Raw genomic sequence first — 24,669 nt, forward strand, 5'->3', positions numbered from 1 at the left:
ACATCTCAACTTCAAAAATCGTACCATCCCAGTTCCACCTTAAGAGCCCAGACCCCCTTAAGGCAGGGTAATAGGTGCCGGTACCTCCAAAGAGAGGGCGGACGCCGGGGAAGGAGGAAGGGGGTTAAGGAGGCGGAGTCATGCAAACGAGTGGGCGTGACTCCCGGCGGAGGGGGCGTGGGACTGGGTGTGTGCCTGTGGCCCGGGGGGGCGGGCCGCCGGTGTGACGTCAGGCCCGCGGCCCGGGCAGTTGGCTCGGCGGCGGCGGAGCGGCTGCGGCGGTGGCGCTGAGAGGTGCCGCGCGGCGGGGGGCTGGGGGCACTGGGGCGCGGCGGCAGCAGCAGGAGCAACATGGCGCCGGGCGGCGGGGGCGGGGGCCTGGGCCCGGGCCCGGCGGGAGGACGGGCCCGAGGGCGCCTCCTCCTGGCGGCGCTGGGGCTGCTGCTGTGGGTCCGGGGTACCTGGGGCCAGGACCAGTCCAAAATCTTTGGCATGAGGCTGGATACCTGCAACAGTACGTGCGGGATCAACTCGGATGGCATCCTCTACGTCACCGAGGGCAGCATGGTGAGGCTGAGACTATATGGCATCAACTTAGACGACTACTCCCTTGGCCACATCACCTTCACTGAGCTGGAGACCATGCAGGACATCTACGAAACCAACGTCTGCATCGGGATCTCCAGGGACCTGTTGATCCACAAGATTATCAACGTGAGCACCGACAACTCGATCATGTTGCTGCTCATGGAAAGCAAGTACCTGAGGAGGAGCGAGAACTCGAGGCTTTACGGCCTGTGCACCTGGGGTGCGGGGCAGTGGCTCAGGTGGCCCGGCACGGACACCTTGCTCTTCCTCATGGAGGGCGAGAAGAGGATAATGCCCCTCTGGCTGAACATTGTGCTTCTCCTGGTGCTGCTGGTGCTCTCTGGCATCTTCTCAGGCCTCAATCTCGGTCTCATGGCCCTGGACCCCATGGAGCTGAGGATAGTACAGAACTGTGGTAAGGAGAAAGAGAAAAGGTATGCCCGAAAGATTGAGCCCATTCGAAGTAAGGGCAACTACCTTCTCTGTTCCCTGCTCCTGGGCAACGTGCTGGTCAACACCTCCCTCACGATCCTTCTGGATAACCTTCTTGGATCGGGAGTGGTGGCCGTGGCCTCCTCCACTATTGGCATTGTCATTTTTGGGGAGATTGTACCCCAGGCGTTGTGTTCCCGCCACGGCCTGGCCGTGGGGGCCAACACGCTCAATGTCACTAAACTGTTTATGATCATCACTTTCCCCTTAAGTTATCCCATCAGCAAGGTTTTGGATTATGTCCTTGGTCAGGAGATTGGTACCATCTACAACAGGGAAAGGCTGATGGAGATGCTCAAGGTGACCCAGCCGTACAACGATCTGGTGAAAGAGGAGCTCAATATGATCCAGGGAGCCCTGGAACTAAGGACCAAAACGGTGGAGGATATCATGACCCAGCTCCACGACTGTTTCATGATCAGAAATGATGCCATACTGGACTTTAACACTATGTCAGAGATTATGGAAAGTGGGTACACACGCATCCCCGTGTATGAGGAGGAGCAGTCCAATATCGTCGATATCCTCTATGTCAAGGATCTGGCCTTTGTGGACCCGGATGACTGCACTCCTCTGAAAACCATCACTCGTTTCTACAACCATCCAGTTCATTTTGTCTTCCATGACACCAAACTGGACGCCATGCTAGAGGAGTTCAAGAAGGGTAAGCCCCATTGGTCTACTCGCTTTATTTGTGGGATCTTGTTATACCTGTTGTGACAGATTCTGTTTGTATATAACCTGTGCTCTCTTGTCCGTTACCTCCCTTACCCGAGAGACTGCAGATGGGATGAACAACAACAACAACAAAACATTTAGGAGAATCTATCCCTTGTTTCATTACTTCAGGTGGTAGAATGGGGAGGGTTCCAAATAACATTTTGAAGGCTTTAAAAATTCAGTGGAATGCAGACAGATTATTCATCGTTTGGAATAGTAGTGTCATAACTTCCTAGGCCACAGATACCGGCCTCTAATCATTGGTCTTTTAGACATATTTAATAGGCCTCCTCTTGCTCTGTACTTTTCCGATTCATCAGTTCTTGGCTACCTCTCAAGAGACTGACTAGAAAGGCAGCAGGAGAATTTTACTCACCAGTCCCAAACTCAGTGTATACACATCCCCTTTCTTCCATCAAAGCTCTCATCCTGCCTCAAGCCACACTGTCACAAAGTAATTTATGTACTAGAACATATCCTAGAGTTTCATCAGCAAGGAGGCTGAAAAGGAAGGAAACATTTTTGGAGGAGATGAAAAGAAAATTTTCACCTGAACTAGGCAGGATTTTTCTGAGGTTTCTTTTTGCAGATCACCGTGGTCTCTCATTCCAGGTTTCATTCCTGATAGGTAAGGATACCTCCTTTTGGACTTAATCCCTTTTTGGCTAAAGTAACCTTAGATTGAATTGTACCCACTATCCTTGGAATGACTTCCGAACATTAGTTTGGGACTGGGAGGGAGGTGGAACTCAGCAAGTTATTTCTGGAACATGGAGTGGAGTCAAGTTGGGGAACTGACTGGATTGTTGCTGTTGGGCTAGAAAGGGGACTAGCAGGAGCTGAAAATGACAGGGAAATAACACTTGGCTCTCCAGAATTGGAGTGATTAGGCAGTTCTCAGGATTGTTTTGTTATTTTTCTGAAGGTTAAACCACCCTTAGCCCCCCAACTGTGATTTCTTATAGATTTGACTCTAAATTGGTTAAGTGATTTTTTTTTTCTCCCTGAGGTTAGTCAGCAAGCTTTTATTAAGTGATTGTTGTTTACCAAGTCTTCCAGAAGGTCAGAGGATTCAAAGATAAGACAAAACAGTTCCTGCCTTCTAGGAACTTACACTCTAAAGGAGACCACATGTAAATAATAATGGCCAAATGTCTCCCAACTTCATTGAGAGTGTATACCAATCATGGGGGATAGCCAAGAAAAAAAGGCTTTGAGTGGGGAGGGAGATAGAATGTTTTGATTTTTTTTCCCCCAGAAATAGCAAGAAGACTAGTAACACTGTATTTTAGAGTATATGGAAAAGATGGAAGTATAAGAAGACTAGAAAAGTTGGAAAGGGACTTTTTAAAACTCAGGATGAGTTTCAGGATGATCAGGAAGGCTCAGAATCCTTCCTAATTCCAAGGATGTTTTTATATAATTATTCAGATTAAATTCTCATATTGGGATAGAGGTTTCATAGTACTGTAGAAAAAGCACCGGATTTGGAGTCAGGATCTGAGTTCAACTTCGGATTCAGCCACTGACTGTGACTTGGCAATCTTCTTCATATCCATGAACTTCTATAAAATGAGAGTGTTAGATTAGGTGAAGGGTGAGCAAGCTTTTTTGTATGGCCTGGGACCATTTTTACACTTTGAAATAAAGTTCCAAATAAAGTTATTGCATTTAAAATATAAAAAATTTTCTCGACCACAGAGTCCTTCAAGGGCTGTAATTTGCCAACTAGATGATCTCTGGATCTATTATTTGTGATTTATAATCCTATTTTAGGTTTGGCAGTTCAGAAGATGAGGAACTAAGGAGTAAAACTGGCTAGGACCCACCCACTGTAAAATGGGACCTTGTCTTCCTGGAGTACTTCTCAGAGGAAGTGGAAGTGTAAAATTCATCAGAAAGAAACCAGAGCATACTCTGATGTCTTCAGTTAACCTATAGCCTGAAGAGAAACTTTTAGAGAGGTATACAAGCTTGATAAATCAGCCTTGCTCTCTGGTACATAAGAATTTATAATTGACCTAGTACAGTTTTATATAGATGAAATGACTAGAGAGATCAATAGACTCCCCTGATGTCCCACAGCTAGTTTGTAACAGAATCAGGATTGGAACCCAGAATTTCTATAGTTCAGTATTATTATAGTTAAATCACTAGTCAGGCAATGAACAAGTTAACTTTTTGTAATTATAACCTCCTTACTTCAGACCCAAGTAAATATCATGTCAGGTCAGTGATCTTACAAATTTTATGATTATGTGTGGATTTCTTGCCTTTTCTGCTGATTTGACTTTATTTTTTTGGACTGGACCTATGATTTCATTGGTGTATGAATTCTCAGTAAGGAGAATCCTTATGGATGCAGTTTAGGACTTCCTCTGGACCTTATAGTCTTAAAGAGCTGCTTGCCTAAAGTTAAATAGTCCTTATGTATCAGAGCAAGGACTTTAGCCCACGTTTCCCTTACACTGAGGCCAGTTTACTAATCCACCGACTCCCAGCAGCCTCGAAGGATTTGACTTTACCAAAAGTATTTTCCAGAAAGTGACTCAGTGTTCCCTTTCCTCAAGTCTATCCCTCATTCATTATTATCTTTAAAATATCCAGGGACCAACTAGAGTCATTCACAAAACATCCTTTCCCCCTCTTTACATTTCAGATAAAGATTTATCCAGATTGGATTGGTCCTTGTCACATTTTCCCAGGTCTCTGGATTCAGAGGGACTGAATTTGAATACTTAAGGCCAGTTTGGTTAGTGACAAAAAATAGCAAATAACTCTAAGCTCTAATCTCTTAAGGAAAATCCAGTAATTCTTCCAACCCTTGCCACCTCTCTACTCTCCAACCTGGGAAGTAATCTTAGTAGATATAAAGTCAAAGACAAGTCAGAATTAGTTTTTCCAGAATGTTAGATTGCTCATCTCTCCTTCCTTAGAATCTACAGTATTCTAGGCACAGCCTTGAAGAGAAAGTACTGTGGTACAAAGAATGGCAGCATCATAGATCTGGAGCTGGAAGAGATCTTAGAGGTGATCTAGTCCATCCTCCTAATTTTACAGGGGGGGAAAACCCAGACTACCCAAAGTCATTCAGGTCAGGTAATAAGTTCTCTAACCTCAGTCATGCAGTAGAAAGGCCAACTGTGATGCTATCATGTGTATAGAGAAGGCAGTCACACCATCACTTTAGAAACTCTTCTAGCCCTCTGGAACTCTTTTAACCCAGGGAGGACACTGAGGGAGGGAAAAAAACCTAGTCATTTCATCAGCAAGCAATATAAGGGATAGGAACTCTATATAGAACGAAGTAGCCCAAGACAGAAAGATTGAAGGGACCTTGCTTGGGAAAAAGGAAGAAAGGGAAGATGTAGCCTCAGGTAAAGACTGTAACATCAAAGTTGGAAGGTTTTTCCAGGTAGTCTGGAAATTTATTGTGATGGAGATGCTTATAGCAGATTTTTCATGTATCAGCCAAGGGCTAAAAATACCTAGCATGGCTGTAAGAAAAGAAGAGAAATTATTAGGAAGAAATTTAGAGAGATATTTAGGGCCAGGAATGGAACAGTGAGTCTCAGAGGCTTCTATCTTTGGTCCTGGAATTTGTCCTGTTTATACCTTAGTTTCTCTTATTTGGGGATAAAAGAAGCCTCAGCAAACAGAAGTTTTATAAGGGTTTACCAGTTCGTGATTAAGAGGCTATGTGTGGCTTGGGAGAATATTGTGTGATTTTTGAGCTGAATGTCCTGGAAACTGTTTTGAACAGGCTGGAAGAGCCATTCTCCCTTTCAGCAAACATTTATGTGCCTGGTACTATACTAGATATTAGTAATAAAAAGACAGAAATGAAGCATTCCCTTCCCCTACAATTTATTGAGAGAAATAACTAAGTGAAATAAATGGAAGGGAAATTTGTGGGGGAGGCACTGGACACTGGAAGGAATTTTAAAAGATTCTAGGTAGTTGATGGTCTTTGGATTGAGTTTTGCACGGGAGACTACTCAGCAATCTATGGGATGAAAGTAGCCATCATCAGCAAACATGAATTAAAGCACACGGGTTGTCAATTTCACCTTTGTAACATCTCTCACTTCCTTTCTCCCTTGACACTATCACCCTTCTAGTGTAGGCCCTCAGCTCTTCCCATCTGGATTATTGTAATAGACTGCTTGTCAGTCTGCCTCCCTCCAGTTTCTACTCGGCCACCAAAGTGGTTTTCCTCAAATACAGGTCTGACCATATTTCTCTCCACCCTTGCAAGTCAACTCCAGGGGCTCCCTATGGCTTCCAGCATCAAATATGAAATGCTGTATTTGGCATTCAAAACCCATCATAACCTAGGCCTGTCTCTTTTTCCATTCTTGTTAAACTTTAATTCCTACCACATACTCTTTGATCCAGTGATGCTGATTTTTTGACTATTTCACAAACAAGATACTCCATTCCCCAACTCTGGGCATTTTTCCCCATTGTCCCTCATGCCTGGAATACTCTTCATTTGTTTTTTTCTTTTCAGTAGTATTTTATTTTTCCAAATACATGTACAAATAGTTTTAACTTTTATTTTTATAAGATTTTATGTTCCACATTTTTTTCCCTTCTTCCCCTATCTCCCTCCTCTCCAAGACAGCAAGCAGATCTGATATTTGTAAATACGTACAATTCTTTTAAACATATTTCCATATTTGTCATGGAATGTTGTGCAAGAAAAATCAGACCAAAGGGGGAAAAAAACACTAGAAAAAAAAAAACAAACAAAAAGGTGAAAATATTATCCCTTAATCCATATTCAGTCTTTCTAGTTCTCTCTCTGGATGCAGATAGCATTTTCGATCCCATGTTTATTGGAATTGCCTTGAATCACCACACTTGAGAAGAGCCAAGTCCATCACGTTGATCATCACAGAATCTTGTTATTACACAATTTTCTCCTGGTTCTGCTTGCTTCACTAAGTATCAATTCATGTAAGTCTTTCCAGGCTTTTCTGAAATCGGCCTGTTCATTATTTCTTATAGAACAATAATATCTGTAATATTCTTCATCATTGGCTTCCTTGACTTCCTTTAAATCTTAACTAAAATCCCGTCTTCTATAGGATTTTTTCTGATTCTTATTTATCCTGAAAATAGCTTGTTTGTGTTTATATATATTTTTTGCTTTTTGTCTCCCCACCCCCTCAATTAAGGGCAGAGACTCTCTTTTGTCTCTTTCTATATCCTCAGTATTTAGCTTTGATTGATATGAAGAGGACATTTTCAATCTTTCTTGCTAGAGTCTAGCTGTAGGCACAAGTTTCTGGTATTAGAAGTTGGGTTTCCCTGCAATGTTGTAGATTAGGAAGATTTCACTTTTACAACCCAAACTCTGTTTTCCCATTTTTTTTTTTTTTTTTTCTATTCTAGATTATACCTGGGCCTAGGCCCTCCGGGCATGCCAGTAAAATGAACCTCTCAGCTCTGCACTGTTAGAGATATAAAGCTCTAGATTCCCTTTAAAATCCATATTCCAGCTTTTATCAGTCTACCCTACTTCTCTTCCAATTTATTTTTGCTCCTTCTTGACAGTAAGATCTTTTGACCATCTTATCTGCCTCCACCCACCTATCTGGTATGGTACAGTGTATAAACTTTGTTGTTCCTTGCCCATCTGGGCCATTGACTTACAATGTGACCTTGGACCTGTCTTCTCCTTGGGCTAGGCCTCCTATAAAAAGTCAGAATAGGTCAAATAGAAAGAAATGCCTACAAATACTAAAATTAAATACTTTTATCTTTTCAGTAGCCAGTTTCACTTCATTTTTCCCATTTGCTTCTGGTCTTATTCCCTGACTTTTTTCCTACTAGCTAGTTTTTTTTCTCCTGAATATGTATTTTGTCTGGACCTCTACCAGAGCTGCCATACCACCTGCTTAATGCAGCTGATGTCAGTGTATGAAGCTGTGAGAGGCAGCCAAGAAGCCACTGAGACCTGGCTGGGTTCAGGCACTCCCCCTGACCCAAGCTAGCTGTGAGATTGTGGTGTTCCTCTGGCAAATTTTGAAGACTAGTTAGAAACTACAGAGTTGTTGATCTGTACTGGTAAAAGGAGTTTCTACATGGGGATGCGGACTAGAAATGATTTAACAGTAAACTACTAGTGTAGTAGTGGTAGTGGTAATAATAATAGCAGCAGTTGTAGTAGCAGCAACAGCAGTGGTCATAGTTTACCGAGAACCATTTTTTCTGTGGTGATATTGCTGAGAGAGGTAATTAGTTGGGTGTAATGGATAGAATGCTGTCAGGAGGACCTGAATTTAAACTCAGCCTTAGACATTTACTAGCAGTATGACACTGGGCATTTTCTCTCTGCCTCCAAGTTCCTCACCTGTAAAATAGAGACAATAATAGCACTTAATTTCACGAGTGCTATTATTAACTTCACTAAGAATCAAGTGAGATCATATTTGTGAAGTGCTTAACCAGGGATAAGTATAGAAATGCTAGTTATTATTGTTATTATTAATTAGCACATAAAGTTAGCTTTGGAACTCCTAAGCACAAAAACTATAGAAAATCTTTATGTCTCCTATAGTACAACTCTGTAGAGTTTAAAATTGGACTTCTTTATCTAAGGCACATTCAGAGGTCCACCCAGAGAATCTTCTTTGTACCCTGGACTCAGAAGTGTCATAGATTAAATTCTGCCTCTGACCTTTAACTTAGATAAATTTGGAAAAGTCACTTAACTTCCCTGGGTTTTAGCTTCTTCATTTATAAAATGAAAGGGTTGTACTGGATGGCCTCTAACAATGTCCCTTCCTGATATTCATATAACCCTGAAAATTCAGTTTACCATCATGAAATTCAGTACATCTGGCTCTATTTTAGTATAATTTAGTATAATCAAAATAAGAAATATGATAGTTCCTAATGTTTTTTAATAAAGCAGCTTGCTTATAAAGAACAGGAATCCAGTCCCAGGATATCTCCTACCTATTTTCTTTCTGAGTCATTAGGAAGAGCAAGGTATATAAAGACTTAAGCTTTTTCCCCCACATGCTAAAAGGCAGTGGTTTTTAAAGTGGCTTAAGAAAGATGGTGGCCCCAGAAACCCTTTTAGAGGGTCCATCAGGTTGGAGTTTTCATAATAATAATATGTTTTAATTTTAATAATTATTATTAGACTATTATGTACTTGGAAGGGTGACCCCATTTAGAGTTTCTTGAAAAAGATACTGGATCAGTTTGCCATTTCCTTCTCTACCTCATTTTAGAGATGAGGAAACTGAGGAAAACAGGGGTAAATGACTTGTCCAGCATAGTAAGGAACTGAGGTCAGGTTTCAACTCTGGAAAAGTGTCCATAGTGTCACTGTATCAAAGAAGATGTATTAGAGATCAAGGTGTAAGAAGACTAGAAAGGCAGGAAGGGACTAGGTTAGGAAATGCTTTGAATGTCAGTTTTATATTTCATCATAGAAGTGAGAGGGAGCCCCTGGAATTTATTGAGTAGGGAAATGGCACAGTAAGATCTGTGTTTTAACAAAGTCACTTTGGCCATTAGTTGAGGAATGGTTTATAGAATGAATACATGAACTGATGCTAAGTGAAGTGAGTAAAAGCAAGAGAACATTGTACACACCAACAAGATTATGTGATAATCAACTGTGATGGACTTGGTTCTTTTCAACAATGAGGTGATTCTGATAGACTTGTGATGGAGAGAGCCATCTGCATCCAGAGAGAGGAGTATGGGGACTGAATGTGGACCATTAGATAATAATTTCATCTTATTTGTTGTTCTTTGCTTGCTTGTTTTTTTCTTTGTAATTTTTTTTCTCTTATGATATTTCTTGTGTGGTATAAGAAGGGTGGAAATATGTTTGGAGGAATTGTACATGTTTAACCTATATTGGATTATTTGCTATGTAGAACAGGAGAGAGGGAGGAAAATTTGGAACACAAGGTTTTGCAAGGGTGAATATTGAAAACTATCTTTGTATGTATTTTGAAAAATAAAAAGTTATTTTTGTAAAAAACAAAACAAAAAACAAAGTCACTTTGATGTCTAAGTGACCAATAGATTGGAGATAAAACTTCTTATTCATAGTAGGATTATTCCTTTCTCAGCAACTTCCTAGAGGTAGAGATGAGAGCCAATTACTAAAAACTGATGTTTAGAGCCTCTTCCTTTTCCCTGCAACATAATATACATTTGACATTTTCTTCTGGCTAAACCAGATTATATGAACATCAAGAAGAGAAGTTAAGAGAGATAAATAGCCTTAGGGACTGGTATATAGATAAAGAAGAATAGTACCAACAAATTGGGAAAATGGGAGATTTCCATAATGATAAAGACATTTATTGAGTGCACAGTGAATAAGAGAATTCACTTCAAAGTCCTACTGGCTCTGAGACTTTGAGTCAGACTCTTGGAACTCTCCCAAGTTTAGGAGACAGAAGGTAATCTTCACCAATGGAGGGAATTTCTTCTTCTGGGAGGGCTCTACAACAGTGAAATCACAAGTCTAGTAGTCTCTGTCCTTATATGTAAGGCACTACACTAAGCTCTGGGAACACACACAAAAAAGTCATATTTGCTTTCAAAGAACTTAGATTCTGAAGAGACAAACTGTATATGAATAAACACAGATAAATTGAGAAGGGAGAGAATCCTGATACTTGTGAGAGAGGTTACAGAAGGCTTCAAGGAAGCCTTGAAGGAAGACAAAATTAGAGAAATTCCATTTGAAGAGGAAAAGCACATTCTGGGTATGGGGGATTGATTATGGTCAGAGGAAAGAGGTAGAATCTTAAATTCTGGGGTTAATCTGGTAGTCCAATAGAACTAGAATGAATAATGTGAAATAAAGCTAGAAGAGGAGGTTAGAGCTATTTTTGAATGACCATCAAAGCCAGACTCGGGAACTTGTCTACACCCTATGAGCAATGGGATGTTTCTGAAGGTTTTGGAGCAGAGAAGCTATAGATAGTCATATTTTAATTTTTTTTTTTTTTTTTTTTTTTTTTTTGGCACCTGTAAAATGGACTAGAGGGGAAAGCCCATTAAGAGGCAGTTAGAGCTAATAAAAACTGGTGGCTATATGAGTAGTGAGAAGGAAGCTTGTATGAGATTTTGTGGAGCCAAATGAACACCATTTGGCAATATTGACTTTGTGGAGGATGAGAGAAAGGAAAGGATCTGTGGAAAAATATATGGGCTAGTGGAACCTCAGGATTTGTTTGCTTTAGGGGGAAGGTGCTGGGTTTTTTGAATTGTCATGCCAGTTGGCAGTCACCTCCCACTAGGCTGCTTCTCCAGCACTATCCATGAGCCCAGGCTCAGTATTTACTCTAGGCAAAACTGTACTGATTGTCCTTTAGGAACTGTTGAAATCTGCTCATTTCTTTTGGGGGCTTTCTGGACCTCTCCTTAGCAGAGCAATAAAGCACCAGATAACTTGCAATGATGGTGATAATAACAGATAATAAAAATAGCACATTTAGGATTATATAGTTCTTTACATCCATTGTGTTACTTGAGTTTCACCACAACCTTGTGAGAAAGCCCTATTTTATTTTATCAAACTTGTGATTTCATTGGCAGAGGGGACTCCCAAGTGAGAACACTAATCTTCCCAATGCAGATTCACTAGTGGTAGAATTTAAAGTATGAGAAAGTTGCCTGCAGCATGAACGGTGAATTGATTTGCCCAAGGTCATTAGATATATATCAGGAAGGACTTGAACCCAAGTTTTCCTAATTCCAAGGTTGACTGTGGAGCCATTGCTTATGAAATCATGAAGGAGATTAGATGGCCTTTGTCCTCTCTAAGGGAAGATTTGTAATTGAGGATAGTGCCTCCTTTGCCTCTGTGGCCTTCTTTCCCCACTCTTTGATTTTTTCCCCCATTAAATCCATACCTCTCATCAGGCATTTGTCATGAGTGAGCAACTCTGCATCATCAATAACACAAACTATTAGCTGGGGACAAAAAATGATGAGCATCCCATTTGAGCAAAAAATTTCTCACCGGAGGATTGCTCAAAGTAGTAATTTGCCAATTTTATCCTCCAGAAATGTCCATGGACTTGTTTATAATCTTGACTAAGATAGGAAAAGAAGCCTGAGTTTCTTTGCCATTAACAAGGGTGGAATGGTAATAATGTCTTTCCTTTGTTTCAGAAGTGACCAGTTTTCTTTTTAGTCTAAGATTTGAGTTACATGGTGACTTAGAATTAGGAGGGTGGCAGTGTTTGATCTTCCTTTTCTGAAGAGAACCAGTGACATCGCGGGACATGCCTTAACTTGCACATGAATTGGATTTTAGTTGAGGCAGAGTTATGCAAAATCATCAAACTCACTGGATCTTCCAGAGTGCAAGATGGGGTGGGAGCGCATAGCGGAGGGCAAGGCAAAAGTCGAGAAATCTTCCAGTGCTTGGGGTAGACATTCCTCCAACTCACTTATTGAGAACTGTTGGTTACCTTCAGCCTGGTTTAGCTCATCTGCCAAAATGGTTTTATCAGGGTATGACTGCTGTGCATTCTTCAACTACTTAGAGCAACTGAGGGAGTTGAGTGAAAGGTAGACACCAAAGAGGGATTAGCAGCTCTGAAAAGGGCTTGGTTTCTTCATCTGTAAAATGAGGATGCTACTTGTACCAGGTTTTTCACCTCTAGTCAGGTCTTGGTTACTTGGTTGTGAAAGGCCATCCAGTGGAACGTGACTCTATAGGAACATTTATAATATAGGCCCAGAAGCTGCTAGTATGTTGGGTTTACAGAGTTTAATGGATCACCCCACCCCTGGAGAGGATACAGTGATTATTTTGCCCTGCCACAGTGGCATTTGAAAATCTTCAACTAAGTCTTAGAGGGTTTAACCTGTAACTAGAGGCAGCATCAGTATTGAATTGATAGAGTGGTTGGAATGCAGGTGTGAGCTCTTACTGTCAAATCAGGAGTGTCCTGAACACCACATCTGGAAGCCAGTGGAGCATTTGGTACTCTCTAGACATGATAATAAAGTCTGGCTTGCTTTCTAGTAGTGTTAGCAGGATTTTCCACTGGTTGTTGTACAACTTTGCCCTGTAACTCATTGTTGTCCAATGGTGACAGATGTTGGCTTGGAATATCAGGGGTCAGGTTCCACACAGGTCATTGTCATTGATTGGGATGAAGATCCCAGAGTTAAATTTTTAGATGACCCAAAACTGGGAGAGGTAGCTAATGTAATGAATGATAGAAGCAAGATTCATGGTGATAGATTGGCCCATGATCTATGAACCACAGTCATTTGTGATCCTGGTGACATGAGATTTAATGGGCCTATGTATCTGTGGCATTGAACTTCAGAGAGCAATTACAAAAGTACAAGATGGGACAGCGTTTTATGTGAAAAAGACCTGGGGTCATTAGCTGTATAAGCATAAGAGGAGCTATTAACTGATGGAATAATACTTTAAGGAGATATGATTTCAAAGAACTGCCTTTGAGGCTCAGCCTATAATCTCTGTTTTCCTAGGTTAGGGAAGTTGGCAGATCTCTTGAATTCAGGAGTTCTGAACCATGATGGGTTTATACTGATTGAATGTTTCCACCAAATTTGGCATTAATATAAAGAGCCTCCCAGGAGGAGGGGTGTCCTCAGGTTGTCTGTGAAACATAGCAAGTCAAAGTGGGATCGGGCTACTGGATAGTCCCTTCTGTGCCAGCCTGGGAAAGACAGGGTGAGCCTGACTTTTTAAAGTAGCTTTTGCTAAAAAAAATTATCGCTGCTACCAAACTGGTAATGAGCCATTGCAAAGTTAGCTAGGTTGGTCCTTGGATCAGCACATTTCTGGCCAAGAGTCTGAGGCTGATCTGGCTGCGAGGAACCCAGTGTCACTTTCTTGTCTTGATGAGTCAGGCATCATTAGTGGAGAAACAGTGTTGTATAATAATAAAGATGGGTTAAGGTGTAATAAAGTAATAAAAAGGTGAATGCCATACCAGACAGTATCATATTGTGTTGGAATAGTGTGTTCAATATTGGGCACCACCCTAAAGATCTGGTTAAAGTGTATTCACAGTAATGCACTTAGGATGATGTGGGACGAGGAAAGCATGTTCTTGGAAAAGCAAAAAACACTGAAAGGATTGAGGAATTTAATATGAAAAAGAGAAAGCTTTTGAGTGCTGGGCCCAGTGCTTGCTAGCTCTCAAGGCACCGTGCATTAGTCCTAGTAAGTTCATAGTCTATATGTGGAGATGTAGAAGGGCCCTTAGAGTTCATGTTGTCCAACCCTGCCCTTTTCCATTTTATAGAGAAGTTAAGTAAGTGTCTAAGGCTATTCAGATTGTAAATAGTACAGCCACCTGCAGAGACCCCAAGAATTCCTATTTGAGCCTTGCCAGATAACCCTTGAGTCAGTGTTTTTCATTAAATTTGAGTTTTTAAAGAGCACTTTGTCTAGGTATTCCCTTTCCCTTTTCCTCTATCATTTTATTTGGTATCATTTTTAAAAAATCTTATGTACACATTTTAATCCCCAGAAGAATATAAGTTCCTTAAAATCAGGAACTGTCTCACTTGTATCCTCAACATCTAGTTCAGTTCCTTGCATGTAATGGACAATTAATATGTTTGTTATATTTAATCCACCTAATATATATTTATGTCAGAAAGAATGATTGATAGAGTGCTAGAAATCTTGAAATTTTTCACACTGAGCAAGAATGCTAGAGGAAGGTACCTTAGAGTTGATCTTCCCAACTTGCTTATTCTACACATAAGAAAACATCTCCAGAGCCATTATAGTGAAACCAACTGAACAGGAAAACCCTTCTTTTTAATAATTAAGCTATTCTTCCATTGGTGACATGGGCTGCTTGAAGAGGCTCCCTATAGTTTTAACTATTACATAGGGAATAAACTTGTTGATAGGGAAACTTTAATTTATGTAGAAGCCAGAAACAAGATACTTGATAGGAGACTGGATGGGACATCTTTTGGTAAAGCTAGAGAAGAGATTTCTACAAGGAGTGGGAGATTAGATCTATGCTTTTTTTTATTTATTTCTTTCTTTTTTTAACATTTTAAAAAAATTTAATAGTGTTTTTCCAAATACATATAAAGTTTTCAACATTCACCCCTGCAAAATCTTGTGTGCCAAATTTTTCTTCCACTTTCCCCTTTCATCCCCAAGACAGCAAACAATCTGTAAACATGTGTTAATTATTCTGAACATTTCCATATTCATCATGTTATGCTAGAAAAATCAGATCAAAAGGGGGGAGGGGAGGAGAAAAAACCAAGCAAACACAGAACAAAAACAAAAAGTGAAAATATGTTTTGATCCACATTCAGTCTCCATTATTCTCTCTTTGGATGTGGCTGACACTTTCCACTATTGGAATTGCCTTGAATCACCTCATTGTTGAAAAGAGCCTCTTCACTCGGCATCAGTTCATGCAAGTCTCTCCAGCCTTTCTGAAATCATCCTGTTTATCATTTCTCATAGAACAATATTTCATTACATTCATATTCCATAACTTATTGAGCCATTCCCCAATTGAGGGTTATCCACTCAATTTCTAGTTCCTTGCCACTACAAATAGAGCTACTACAAACATTTTTTGCACAAGGGTCTTTTCCTCTTTATTGGTGGTCTCTTTGAGGTACAGATCCAACAGAGACAAAAAGGTATGCACAATTTGATAGCCCCATGAACTTAGAAGTATAATATTACAGACTCGGAGAAGAATTTGTGATGAATAAATGTTTTTTTTTGTTTTTTTTTTTTTAATTTAATAGCCTTTTATTTACAGGATATATGCATGGGTAACTTTACAGCATTAACAATTGCCAAACCTCTTGTTCCAATTTTTCACCTCTTACCTTCCACCCTCCCTAGATGGCAGGATGACCAGTAGATATTAAATATATTAAAATATAAATTAGATACACAATAAGTATACATAACCAAAACGTTATTTTGCTGTACAAAAAGAATCAGACTCTGAAATATTGTACAATTAGCTTGTGAAGGAAATCAAAAATGCAGGTGTGCATAAATATAGGGATTGGGAATTCAATGTAATGGTTTTTAGTCTGTGATGAATAAATGTTATCTAAGGCCATAGCTGTGTTGTTTCTGAGCCCTGAAACCTGTTTATTTCATTTTGGAGGTAGCAGTCCCCTCTCTCCTTTTGAGGAAAATACTATTCTAAGGTAATAGAAAGTACACAGCAAGACAATAGCATCTTGTTCACTTTCTTTCTCATTGATATTTAAGGGATTGTATTAATCTTTTTGTTTGGCATAGGAAAAAATGCTAGATTTTGAGTCAAGAGAATCTCATAAGAGAGTAACATAAATCAGTAATCTTATAAAATTTGTCTCATTTCTCTGGTTTCCTTACTTCTGTAAAACCAGGGGGTTGGATTAAATGACCTTTGAAGTCCCTTTCCCTCTTTAAATTGATAATACCCTGGTCCTCTATGTGTACTCCCTTCACTAATTCAGGTTGCAACTTCTTTAGCCCTTCAGGGTTTGTGCTATTCAGGGACCCTCATAAATTCACCATCAGGGATCCACCCAAACTGCTAGGAACCTTCCTGGAGCTGTTTGAACAGGGCTTGGCTATCTGATACATATTAGCTGTCCACAGGTTTTTCCTCACTCTTCCTTACATGATTCTTTAGTTTCTTCTTCTTCTGCATAAAATAACAAAATTTCATTTGACTTTAGGATAGAAATAGTACCTTTTAACTTCTCTCAGTCTGGATGCCACTTTATCAACCAATCCCTACTTTCTGATTTTGTTCACCTCCTGAATTGCAAAAGAAACCAGGAAGAGGTTGTTTGTAGCAATATCCATTTAACAGCTGAGGAAGCTAACCAGAATTAGATTAAAAGTCAAGTGTTAAAAACTGTAAGATTCAAATGATTATAAATTAACCTGCAGCGTGCTCTTTACCTATTGATCACCTGCAAATATGAGTGTCTGCTTTCCTGTTAGTATATATGCTTTAGGAGAGTACATTCTTGCTAGAAGCCCAGCAGAGATTTGAGGAGGTTGTAGTTGTAAATTCTGCAGACACTTATTTTCTTGGGAGCTCTCCCCTGATTTTTCCTTGCCTTTTTCCCTGGTAGATAGCTGGGAATTGGGCCAGATACTCCATTGGGGGGACAGGCAGAAGCAGAGACCTGTCTTACAGTAGCAGTTTAAAGCCAAAGCTAGGGCACGGACATAGGCACGGACTGGGGTAGGAGGTTGGGAAGCAACCATTTGAATACTTTCTTCCCTACTTGGTCCCAGAATGGCACCTTTTTTGTTTTCTTGGGAGGGTGGGGATGAGGAGAGGGAAGGGAGCTGGAGGGAAAGGGGTGCGGCTCAGTCTAGTTTCTATCTGGGCTGTGGTTTGAAATTGTGCAAATGAACTCTGGATCCTCAGGGTTTCCTCCGGAGGAGTTAGTCTGGTTTTCCTTTCCCCTAAGGGTTTATTTACAGGTTACGAGAAAAAAAAACTGAAAAAAGGTCAGGCAGGCTTCTGGAGAGCCCCAATCTTTGGCTAGATTTCAATTAAAATAGTTCCCCACTGTACATAATATAAACCTTGTCCTTCACCTACCCACTATCCCCTGTAATCGAGAGGGCTTTTCTGAATGACTGTCTCTTGAGCTTTGGATGTCCCTACCCCCAATCCCTGCATTAGTCTGAGTTTTACATGAAGGACTAATATTTAGAATAAGGCCTTACTCCCACCCTTGTGTTCTCTCCAGATAGTCCCAAGCCTTATAGCCTCATATTACTTTAAGATTTACATTGATGGAAAATGTTTAGGACCTACGCAAATGATCTCTTCCTTTTCTAGGGCTTGGGCTTTTCTCCCCTAAAATCTCTCATGTTTGTAGTTGCTATACATCTTCCAAGAAAAATTAATTTCCTTTCAACAGGGTTCTTTGGGAAGAGTATCTATTATCAGACCGGGCAGGCTAATTGTTAGATTAAACATTGTAGTCAGATTTGTCTTTTAGAGTCATTGACCAGGAATCCTGTTAAGAAGGAAAAGAAGACTCCCAAATTAATAGATTTAGGATTCAGACCAGATCTCATCTAGATTTTGCCCTAGCTTGATTTGTTTGGGGCCTTTATTAAATACTAGTTGTGGTTCCTCCTTTTGTGCCTGTAGTTACTAAAATGCTGCTAAACTTTCAAAGCCTTTGGGGATGGTAGTAATGACAGTAATTTACATTTGTATGGCATTGTGAGATTTGTCTTGCTTTGTGCCTCTCCCACCCAGAGGAGTAAAGAAGGTGGTGCTAATTTTCCTAAGCACCAACTGTGAGCTAGTGCTCATGAGATGCCAATTCAAAAAATGAAATGATATCCACCATCAGAAAGCTTTCTGGAGGGAGACAGTACACAAGTTAGGCTGGTTGTTGTTCGTCTTTTGGTGTAGATCGGGACTTCAGGGGAGGGGATGCTTTGGCTTACAGGTGAATTGGATTTAAATGAGGGAAGGCTGGGCAAGGTCACCTGCCTCACTTTCTGCTCCAGAGCCGTCGGGGTCCAGTGACCAGATAAAGATCAAGATGACTGGAGAAGATCTTGGATGCAATGGGAGAACTTTTTAACTAAAGTCTTTCCTTAGTCTCCACAAGTTAGGGACAGAATGGGTAAGAAGGTAATCCAAGTATTGCAGAGGAAATAGCTGAAGGAAAGGGAACCAACAACTGGGAAGATCAGGAAAGGTTTTGCAGAGAAGCCAGTCTCATTTGAGCCTTGGAGGAAGAAAATTCCAAAAATTGGAGGTGGGTATGCATTTCCAGAAATGCAGGGACTGGTTCTGCCCAAGAGCTCAGAGGTGATAAACGCAGCATCAAGTTCAGGATACAGTTAACAGTCAGACTGTTACATGAAGATAAGCTGGAGAAACGGGGAGATACCCAGGTCATGGGAGGGGGGCTGGTAGAGCTGAGGGTCAAGCTATGACATTTTTTCTTGTTGGCCTGGAGGCATTGAGAGAACCCAGCTGTGAGTGAATTGGGTCTGATATGTGCTTTTGGAGGGAGATGATTTCGGATAGATAGGAAAGGCTCTAGTGCCTCGCACATAGTAGGTACTTAATAAATGCTCCATTGATTGAAAGGCAGAAGTTGGAGGCTGAGAGTCTAATTAGGCCATTATACTTAGATTATTCTCAGTTTTTCCATGCGTGTCTCTATGTTTGCGTGTTCTTTTCTAGCACGCTTGATGTTTGTTTCTCTTTCATTTTCTATTGGTGAATCTTCATCTGAGTCTGTTTCTGTCTTATCTCTCTCCGTGATTTTCTCTCTTTCCCTTGGAATTTCTTGTCTTTCTCTCTTTTCCTTAACTGGCTATGCATTTTAAAATACAGTTTTTTTTTATGGAAAATAATTTTTAAATGATATTTAAATTTTTCCCAATTACATATAAAAGCAATTTTTAACATTCATTTTACAGTTGTTTTTTTGAGTTCCAACTTGAGTGGTTTTTCATTTCCTTCTCCATCTCATTTTACAGATGAGAAAACTAAGTCCAACAGAATTAAGGGATTTGCCCAGGGTCACACAGCTAGAAAGTATCTGGAACCAGTTTTGAACTCCCAAAGATGAGTCTTCCCCATTCCAGGCGTGGCCCTCTATCCATTGCACCACCCAGTTTCTGAGCTAGTCTGGGTCTTTAATATACAAAAATAAAACAGACACCCCATCTTTGCTCCAGGCAGTGGCTTATTTCCGCTCCCCTCCTTGGCTCCTGGAAGGGCTTCAATCTCCTTTTTAGAGTCAGAGCTGAAATAATATGCATCTTCTAGATTTTTCCTTCAGATCCTTCACCCCTTGGGGATGGGAGAAGCCTGCCCTAGAGTTTCTGTGGTCCCGGTCCACTTCTGGAGGGGCTGGTAACTCTTCCGGTGCTCTTGCCAATTAGGGTGCAGCCCCTCGGCTCTCCCCAGCCTTTGATTCCAACTTTCAGGGCCACCAGGAGATCGCGGAGCTTCCTTGGAGGAGCTGAGCTTCTGGGCTGCCCTTGGAGCCTGCTGTAGTTGCTCTTCATCAGTCTTTGTGTTCTTGTTTTGGGAATCCTGCATATCCAGGGAATGTATGGTGGGGGCTCGAGGCCAGCCCCAGAGAGATTTTCTTGAGCTCTGGGGAGAAGTGAACCTGGGGAAAAGGGGATAACTTTTGTCTCGGTCAACAAATCTTTATTAAAATATCCTAATCACTCGTGCTCTTCTCTGGGGACTGATGCCCTTGTTTCTTGACCATGCTTCTCAGCCTTAGCAACTGTGCCCTTTCCGGAAAGCTGGGGATAATATGGATTGGGCTTTGCAGATTTACACAGCCAGACCAACCTGAGCAGCTGTGCTTGAGAGCTCGGGAGTGGCCAGAAAGTAGGGAGACTGAACCTCGAAAAGAGGGAGAGCAAAGGTTTTCCTTGGGGTGCCCTCCACCCTCTGGGTTGCTTTGGAGTGAGAGCCGCCCTTGGGCTTTCTTATGGAGTTGGGCCTCAGGGCCTCGCCCTCCTTTGCCTTGCAGGCCCTCGCCCTCCTTTGCCTTGCAGGCCCTCGTCCTCCTTTGCCTTGCAGGCCCTCTTGCTGGTTGAAGTCAGCACCTATTAATAGCTAGGGAGTTAGCCAGTTTAATCCTTCCTTTGGGCTGCAGAGAAGGTAGGGAAGAGGAGGGGAAAGTCCTGGGAAGTCCTCCTCCTGCTTAAACTCGTACTAGAGTTGTTGCCATGTATTCATACCGTAGGGATTAATAACCTTTAGTTCATTATTTCTTATGGGATTTGGAATTTAAGTGCTCAGACCTGGTCCAGACCCTCAAGAGATTGATTTGGAATCATTATGAGGGCACAGGAGGTGTGCCTAGGTCCAATAAAATATCTTCAGTGTGTTATTATTTAGAAGTTGATACTTTGAAATTTTAGTTAATTCTTAAAATCAGTTTTGGTTTTTAAAAGATTTTGTAGTTTGACAAAAAATAATTTTTATGATTAATCATCTAATAACTTTTCAACTTCAATGAAAATTTAGAAAATACAATTCCTGAGTTCAAAGCTAAAGAAACATGCCAGATCAATTATTTCCCCTCTCACCTCCCTTATTGGAATAACCTGAGACGATTTACTTTATAATTTTGCTAGGTGGGGGCAAAATCAGAAATTGAATAAAGGAATCTGAGATGCTAATGGTGGAGAAAGGGGTAGTTTAGTGATCTTGGAACCATTGAAATTTGTGAATTCTTTTTCTTACTGGTCTCTAGGGTCAGGTAGGGATGTGCCAGGGAGATGAAAGTACAGTAAGCTTTAAGACACTTCCTTCTATACCCAGGAGAGATGAGGGGGAAGTGAATGGGACTCTTCAAAAGATATTACAGACTTGGAAACTCAGTGTCTGATAATTCCTTCGTATCTTGTAACTATTTGTAAAGAATTTTATGGAAAGGGGACTGGGACTTTTAGCTAGCCCAGAAATAGGGACCATCAGGAATGGTTCTCCACACTTTCTCCTCCCTAGAGTAGAGTTTGCAGAATCTGAATTTATGGAGTAAGAGGGAGGCTGGGATATCTCAAACTATGTTTGAGTTAACTTATTCATTTGTCCCCAGTTCTTACCCTTTATATTTCCTCCATTCTAATAAGAAAAGGAACACTAGCAGACTAGGTCATTTCAAGAAAAGGTCACTGGGTAAAGTATGAGGAGGGCAGGGAGAAGAGTAGCAGATTGGATTTGAATAGAGGACAGACCTGGCAGAATTCAAGCTTCAGATTCTTAACACCCTTGGGTGCCCTTGGAAAAATTATTTCACCTCCCTGCATCTCCGTTTACTCAGCTGCAAAATGAGGGAGTGCACTAGATGGCTTCTGAGCTCCTTTCTGGCTCTTAAGGCTAGAAGTCCTAGGAAAGCTTGGGGAAAAACTGCAGAGCAATCATTAAGTCTTAAAGTCCTCTTCCCCTTTTCCCCATTTGGTTTCTGAAATCATCCTTTCTCTTCTTCTAAGATATGTGAGGACTGAGGGCTGCATTGCTGCTGTGAGAGGAAAACTGGTCTTTCATGTTTATCACTTGTGACCTCTGTTGTGTGACTGCAAGTCCCCTCACTGAGCCTAGGTTAGAGCAATGACTTCTGGCTTCCAACTCCTTGAGATTGCCTGTCACAGAATAGCTGTTTTATCAGCATTTGTGGAATGGAGAATGTATTAACGAATACTTAGAGGCTTGCTTCATCTCTTTTCCCCAGCCCCATCACTGTTTCCTGGTCTGCTCTTAAAAGTTGTTCAATGAAAGCTCACTTTGGGTGGAAAAGAAGGTGGAAGAGTTTTTCTCTCCAAGTTTCAGGAAATCTAAAATAGACAATATTTTAAAAGAAATTAACTATTCTTTTTCCATTAATATAATAAATAGGTATAAAAGACAGCTAATTAAAATGGGCTGAACTCATTAAAATTACTATCATTAGAATTTAACAATTATGTTTCATATTAATGTATCATAAACATCTGAGTCCTGAGTAATGCCATCTATGACATACTTTTGCTGAGTAACATTTGCCAGTGTCAGAATTAATACAAATTCTAAACTCTTATAGTCCGGCTTAGCACAATTATATTTTTATTTATCATTTTTCTCCCCCAAGGTGACATTATCAGACCAGATGTTTGTAATAGAATATGGAGATAATCGAGCTGTAACAGAGAGAGGACTAGGCAGGTCCAGGTCACCTGGTTTGTCTGCTCCTCCTGCTGCCAGTGACTTTGGGCCGGTGTGAGCAGCTGTGTGGGGAATACTGAATGGGAGGTGACCCCGAGGTCACCACACCTCTCATACTTGTTTGCTGGGTGACCTTTCTGAGCTTCAGTTTGCTGTTGCCAAGTCATTTCAGTCGTGTCTGACTCTGACTCCATTTGGAGTTTTCTCTGCAAAGATACAGGACTGGTTGGCCACTTCTTTCTCTGGCTTATTTTACAAATGAGGAAACTGAGTCAGACAAGGTTAAGTGACTTGCCCTGGGTCACACAGCTGATGGGCATCTGAGGGCAGTTTGAACTTAGGTCCTCCTGTCACACTCACCGTAAGTGGCAGACTGGCATGGGGTATTACCAGTGTTGTTATGAACATGAGGAGATTGAATTACATGGCTCCAATGTTCTCTGACACTGAGCGTAATGAGATCTGATGGTGTCACGAGGGCTTGCAGTGGGGAGTGAGTGAGTGAGTGTGTGTGTGTGTGTGTGTGTGTGCACGTGTGCACGTGCACACACTCCCCTTTGACTCTAGCACATCAATACATTGCCCATGCCCTGGTTTTTGGAACTTAAATGTGAGACTTGGCTCTTTCTTGTGAAGGGGCGATGAGTGAGCAACAGGGAATCCAATCCAACTAAAGAGGTTCCCAGAGGATATGCAGGGTCACAGATTTAGAGCTGGAAAGGACCTTCAAGGCCTTCTTTAACATTGGAGGAAACTGAGACAGACAGAAATGAAGGGGCTTGGAAGGTCACACAGTCAATAAGTGTCAGAGGGTGGATTTGAACTCAAGTCTTCTTGCCTCTATCTAGTATAGTACATGAACCAAAGAGAAGACAGTTTGGCTGAGGACAGCAAAATGATCCCACAAAAAGAATTAGCTCATTTTAACTCCATAACGTATAATTACTGTCATTAAAGCTGAAATCATAGCTTTAGCCAGAGAGACCCAACTCAACTTTTAAATTGTTTGTTTGTCCTGATGTGTGTCTCCCCAAGAGCCTGTGGGGTGGGTTTGTGGGGCTTGAGGGTTTTGTGGGTAGGATGAAGTATTCTCAGATTATTGAGACCCTGGGATAAGAAGGATCACTCCTTCCCTTAAAGAGACATGTTATCAAGTAGAAAGCTACCTTCCTGAGGGAAAAGAGTGAGTTTGGGAAGGGGGAAAATTGTCCACAAAGTCAATTCCCCCCCCCCCAAAAAAAAAAAAAAAAAAGAGGATTCTAATGTTGCACAGAAGAACGTTCAGCAGACTGGAGGCCTGGATTTTAATCACATAGCTACCCAGGTCTGCCATTTTAGCTGTCTTGTAGAACTTTCTCTGAGCCCCACTTTCTCCTGGGGTAAAATTACTGGTTGGCCTCTGAAGACTCTCCCAGTTGTAAAATATATGTAAAAAAATAAAACTGAAGCTTGTCCTGAGATCTCCTTTGGGATGAGAGACTCCTAACACATTGCAGCAGCATCCCTACTTCCTCATGCTCTTCACTTTCAGTTGATAGGCTCAAGTCATCTAACTTGAGAAATTATGTACTCTTCTCTGCTCTCTCCCCTGCCTAGCTTCTCAGGCCCCAAGTTTCTTTGGCCATCAGGCCACTCTTAATTTGCTTGGAGTTTTCCTTATATTTGTCTCTTTCTGTTTGGAGGTCTTTCAGTTTAGTAAGCCTTCCTAGGTTTCTCTGAAATCATCCTCATCATTGTTCCTTATGGCACAGTAGAATTCTGTTACATTCAAATACTGTAATGTTTTTATCTCCAATAGGCACCCCTTACTTTCTTGTTTTTTTGTAGGCCCTGCTGGGTGACTTTGGGCACCATAAAAGTGCCGTATAAAAGTCTGCCTATCACCGAGCAAGCAGTTATTAAGCAACTATTATGGGCAAGGCATTGGTATTACAAAGATAAAACAAATGTGACAATTTCTGTTTTCAAGGAACTTATATTCTCTGGTGGAAGATTACATGTATCAATCGATCATCAAATAATAGACATGTGGAATCATATTCAGAATAAATAAGAAAGAAATGCAACATGGGGAAATGCAAATTAAAAGAGGAGAGCAGTTGAGGAGATAGGGAAGTACCATGTTGAAGATGGTGTTTGAGTTGCATTTTGAAAGAACAGGAGG

At 41.1% G+C, this 24,669-nt stretch overlaps 1 protein-coding gene across 2 annotated transcripts in view; it reads left to right on the plus strand.

Moving 5' to 3' along the window:
* The first annotated feature begins 336 nt into the window (after positions 1-336).
* The window catches only part of CNNM4 (cyclin and CBS domain divalent metal cation transport mediator 4), a 56,361-nt gene continuing 32,028 nt past the window's right edge, over positions 337-24,669 (plus strand). Inside the window, exon 1 of one of the 2 annotated variants that reach the window (XM_023494555.2) lies at positions 337-1,744. In XM_023494555.2, coding sequence (XP_023350323.2) covers positions 352-1,744 — 1,393 coding nt within the window. In that variant the 5' untranslated portion in view covers positions 337-351. The remainder of the gene's footprint in view (positions 1,745-24,669) is intronic. The other variant, XM_031951484.1, reaches the window with a different exon arrangement.

Source organism: Sarcophilus harrisii, chromosome 2 (assembly GCF_902635505.1).
Source record: "Sarcophilus harrisii chromosome 2, mSarHar1.11, whole genome shotgun sequence".
Lineage (NCBI taxonomy): Eukaryota > Metazoa > Chordata > Mammalia > Dasyuromorphia > Dasyuridae > Sarcophilus > Sarcophilus harrisii.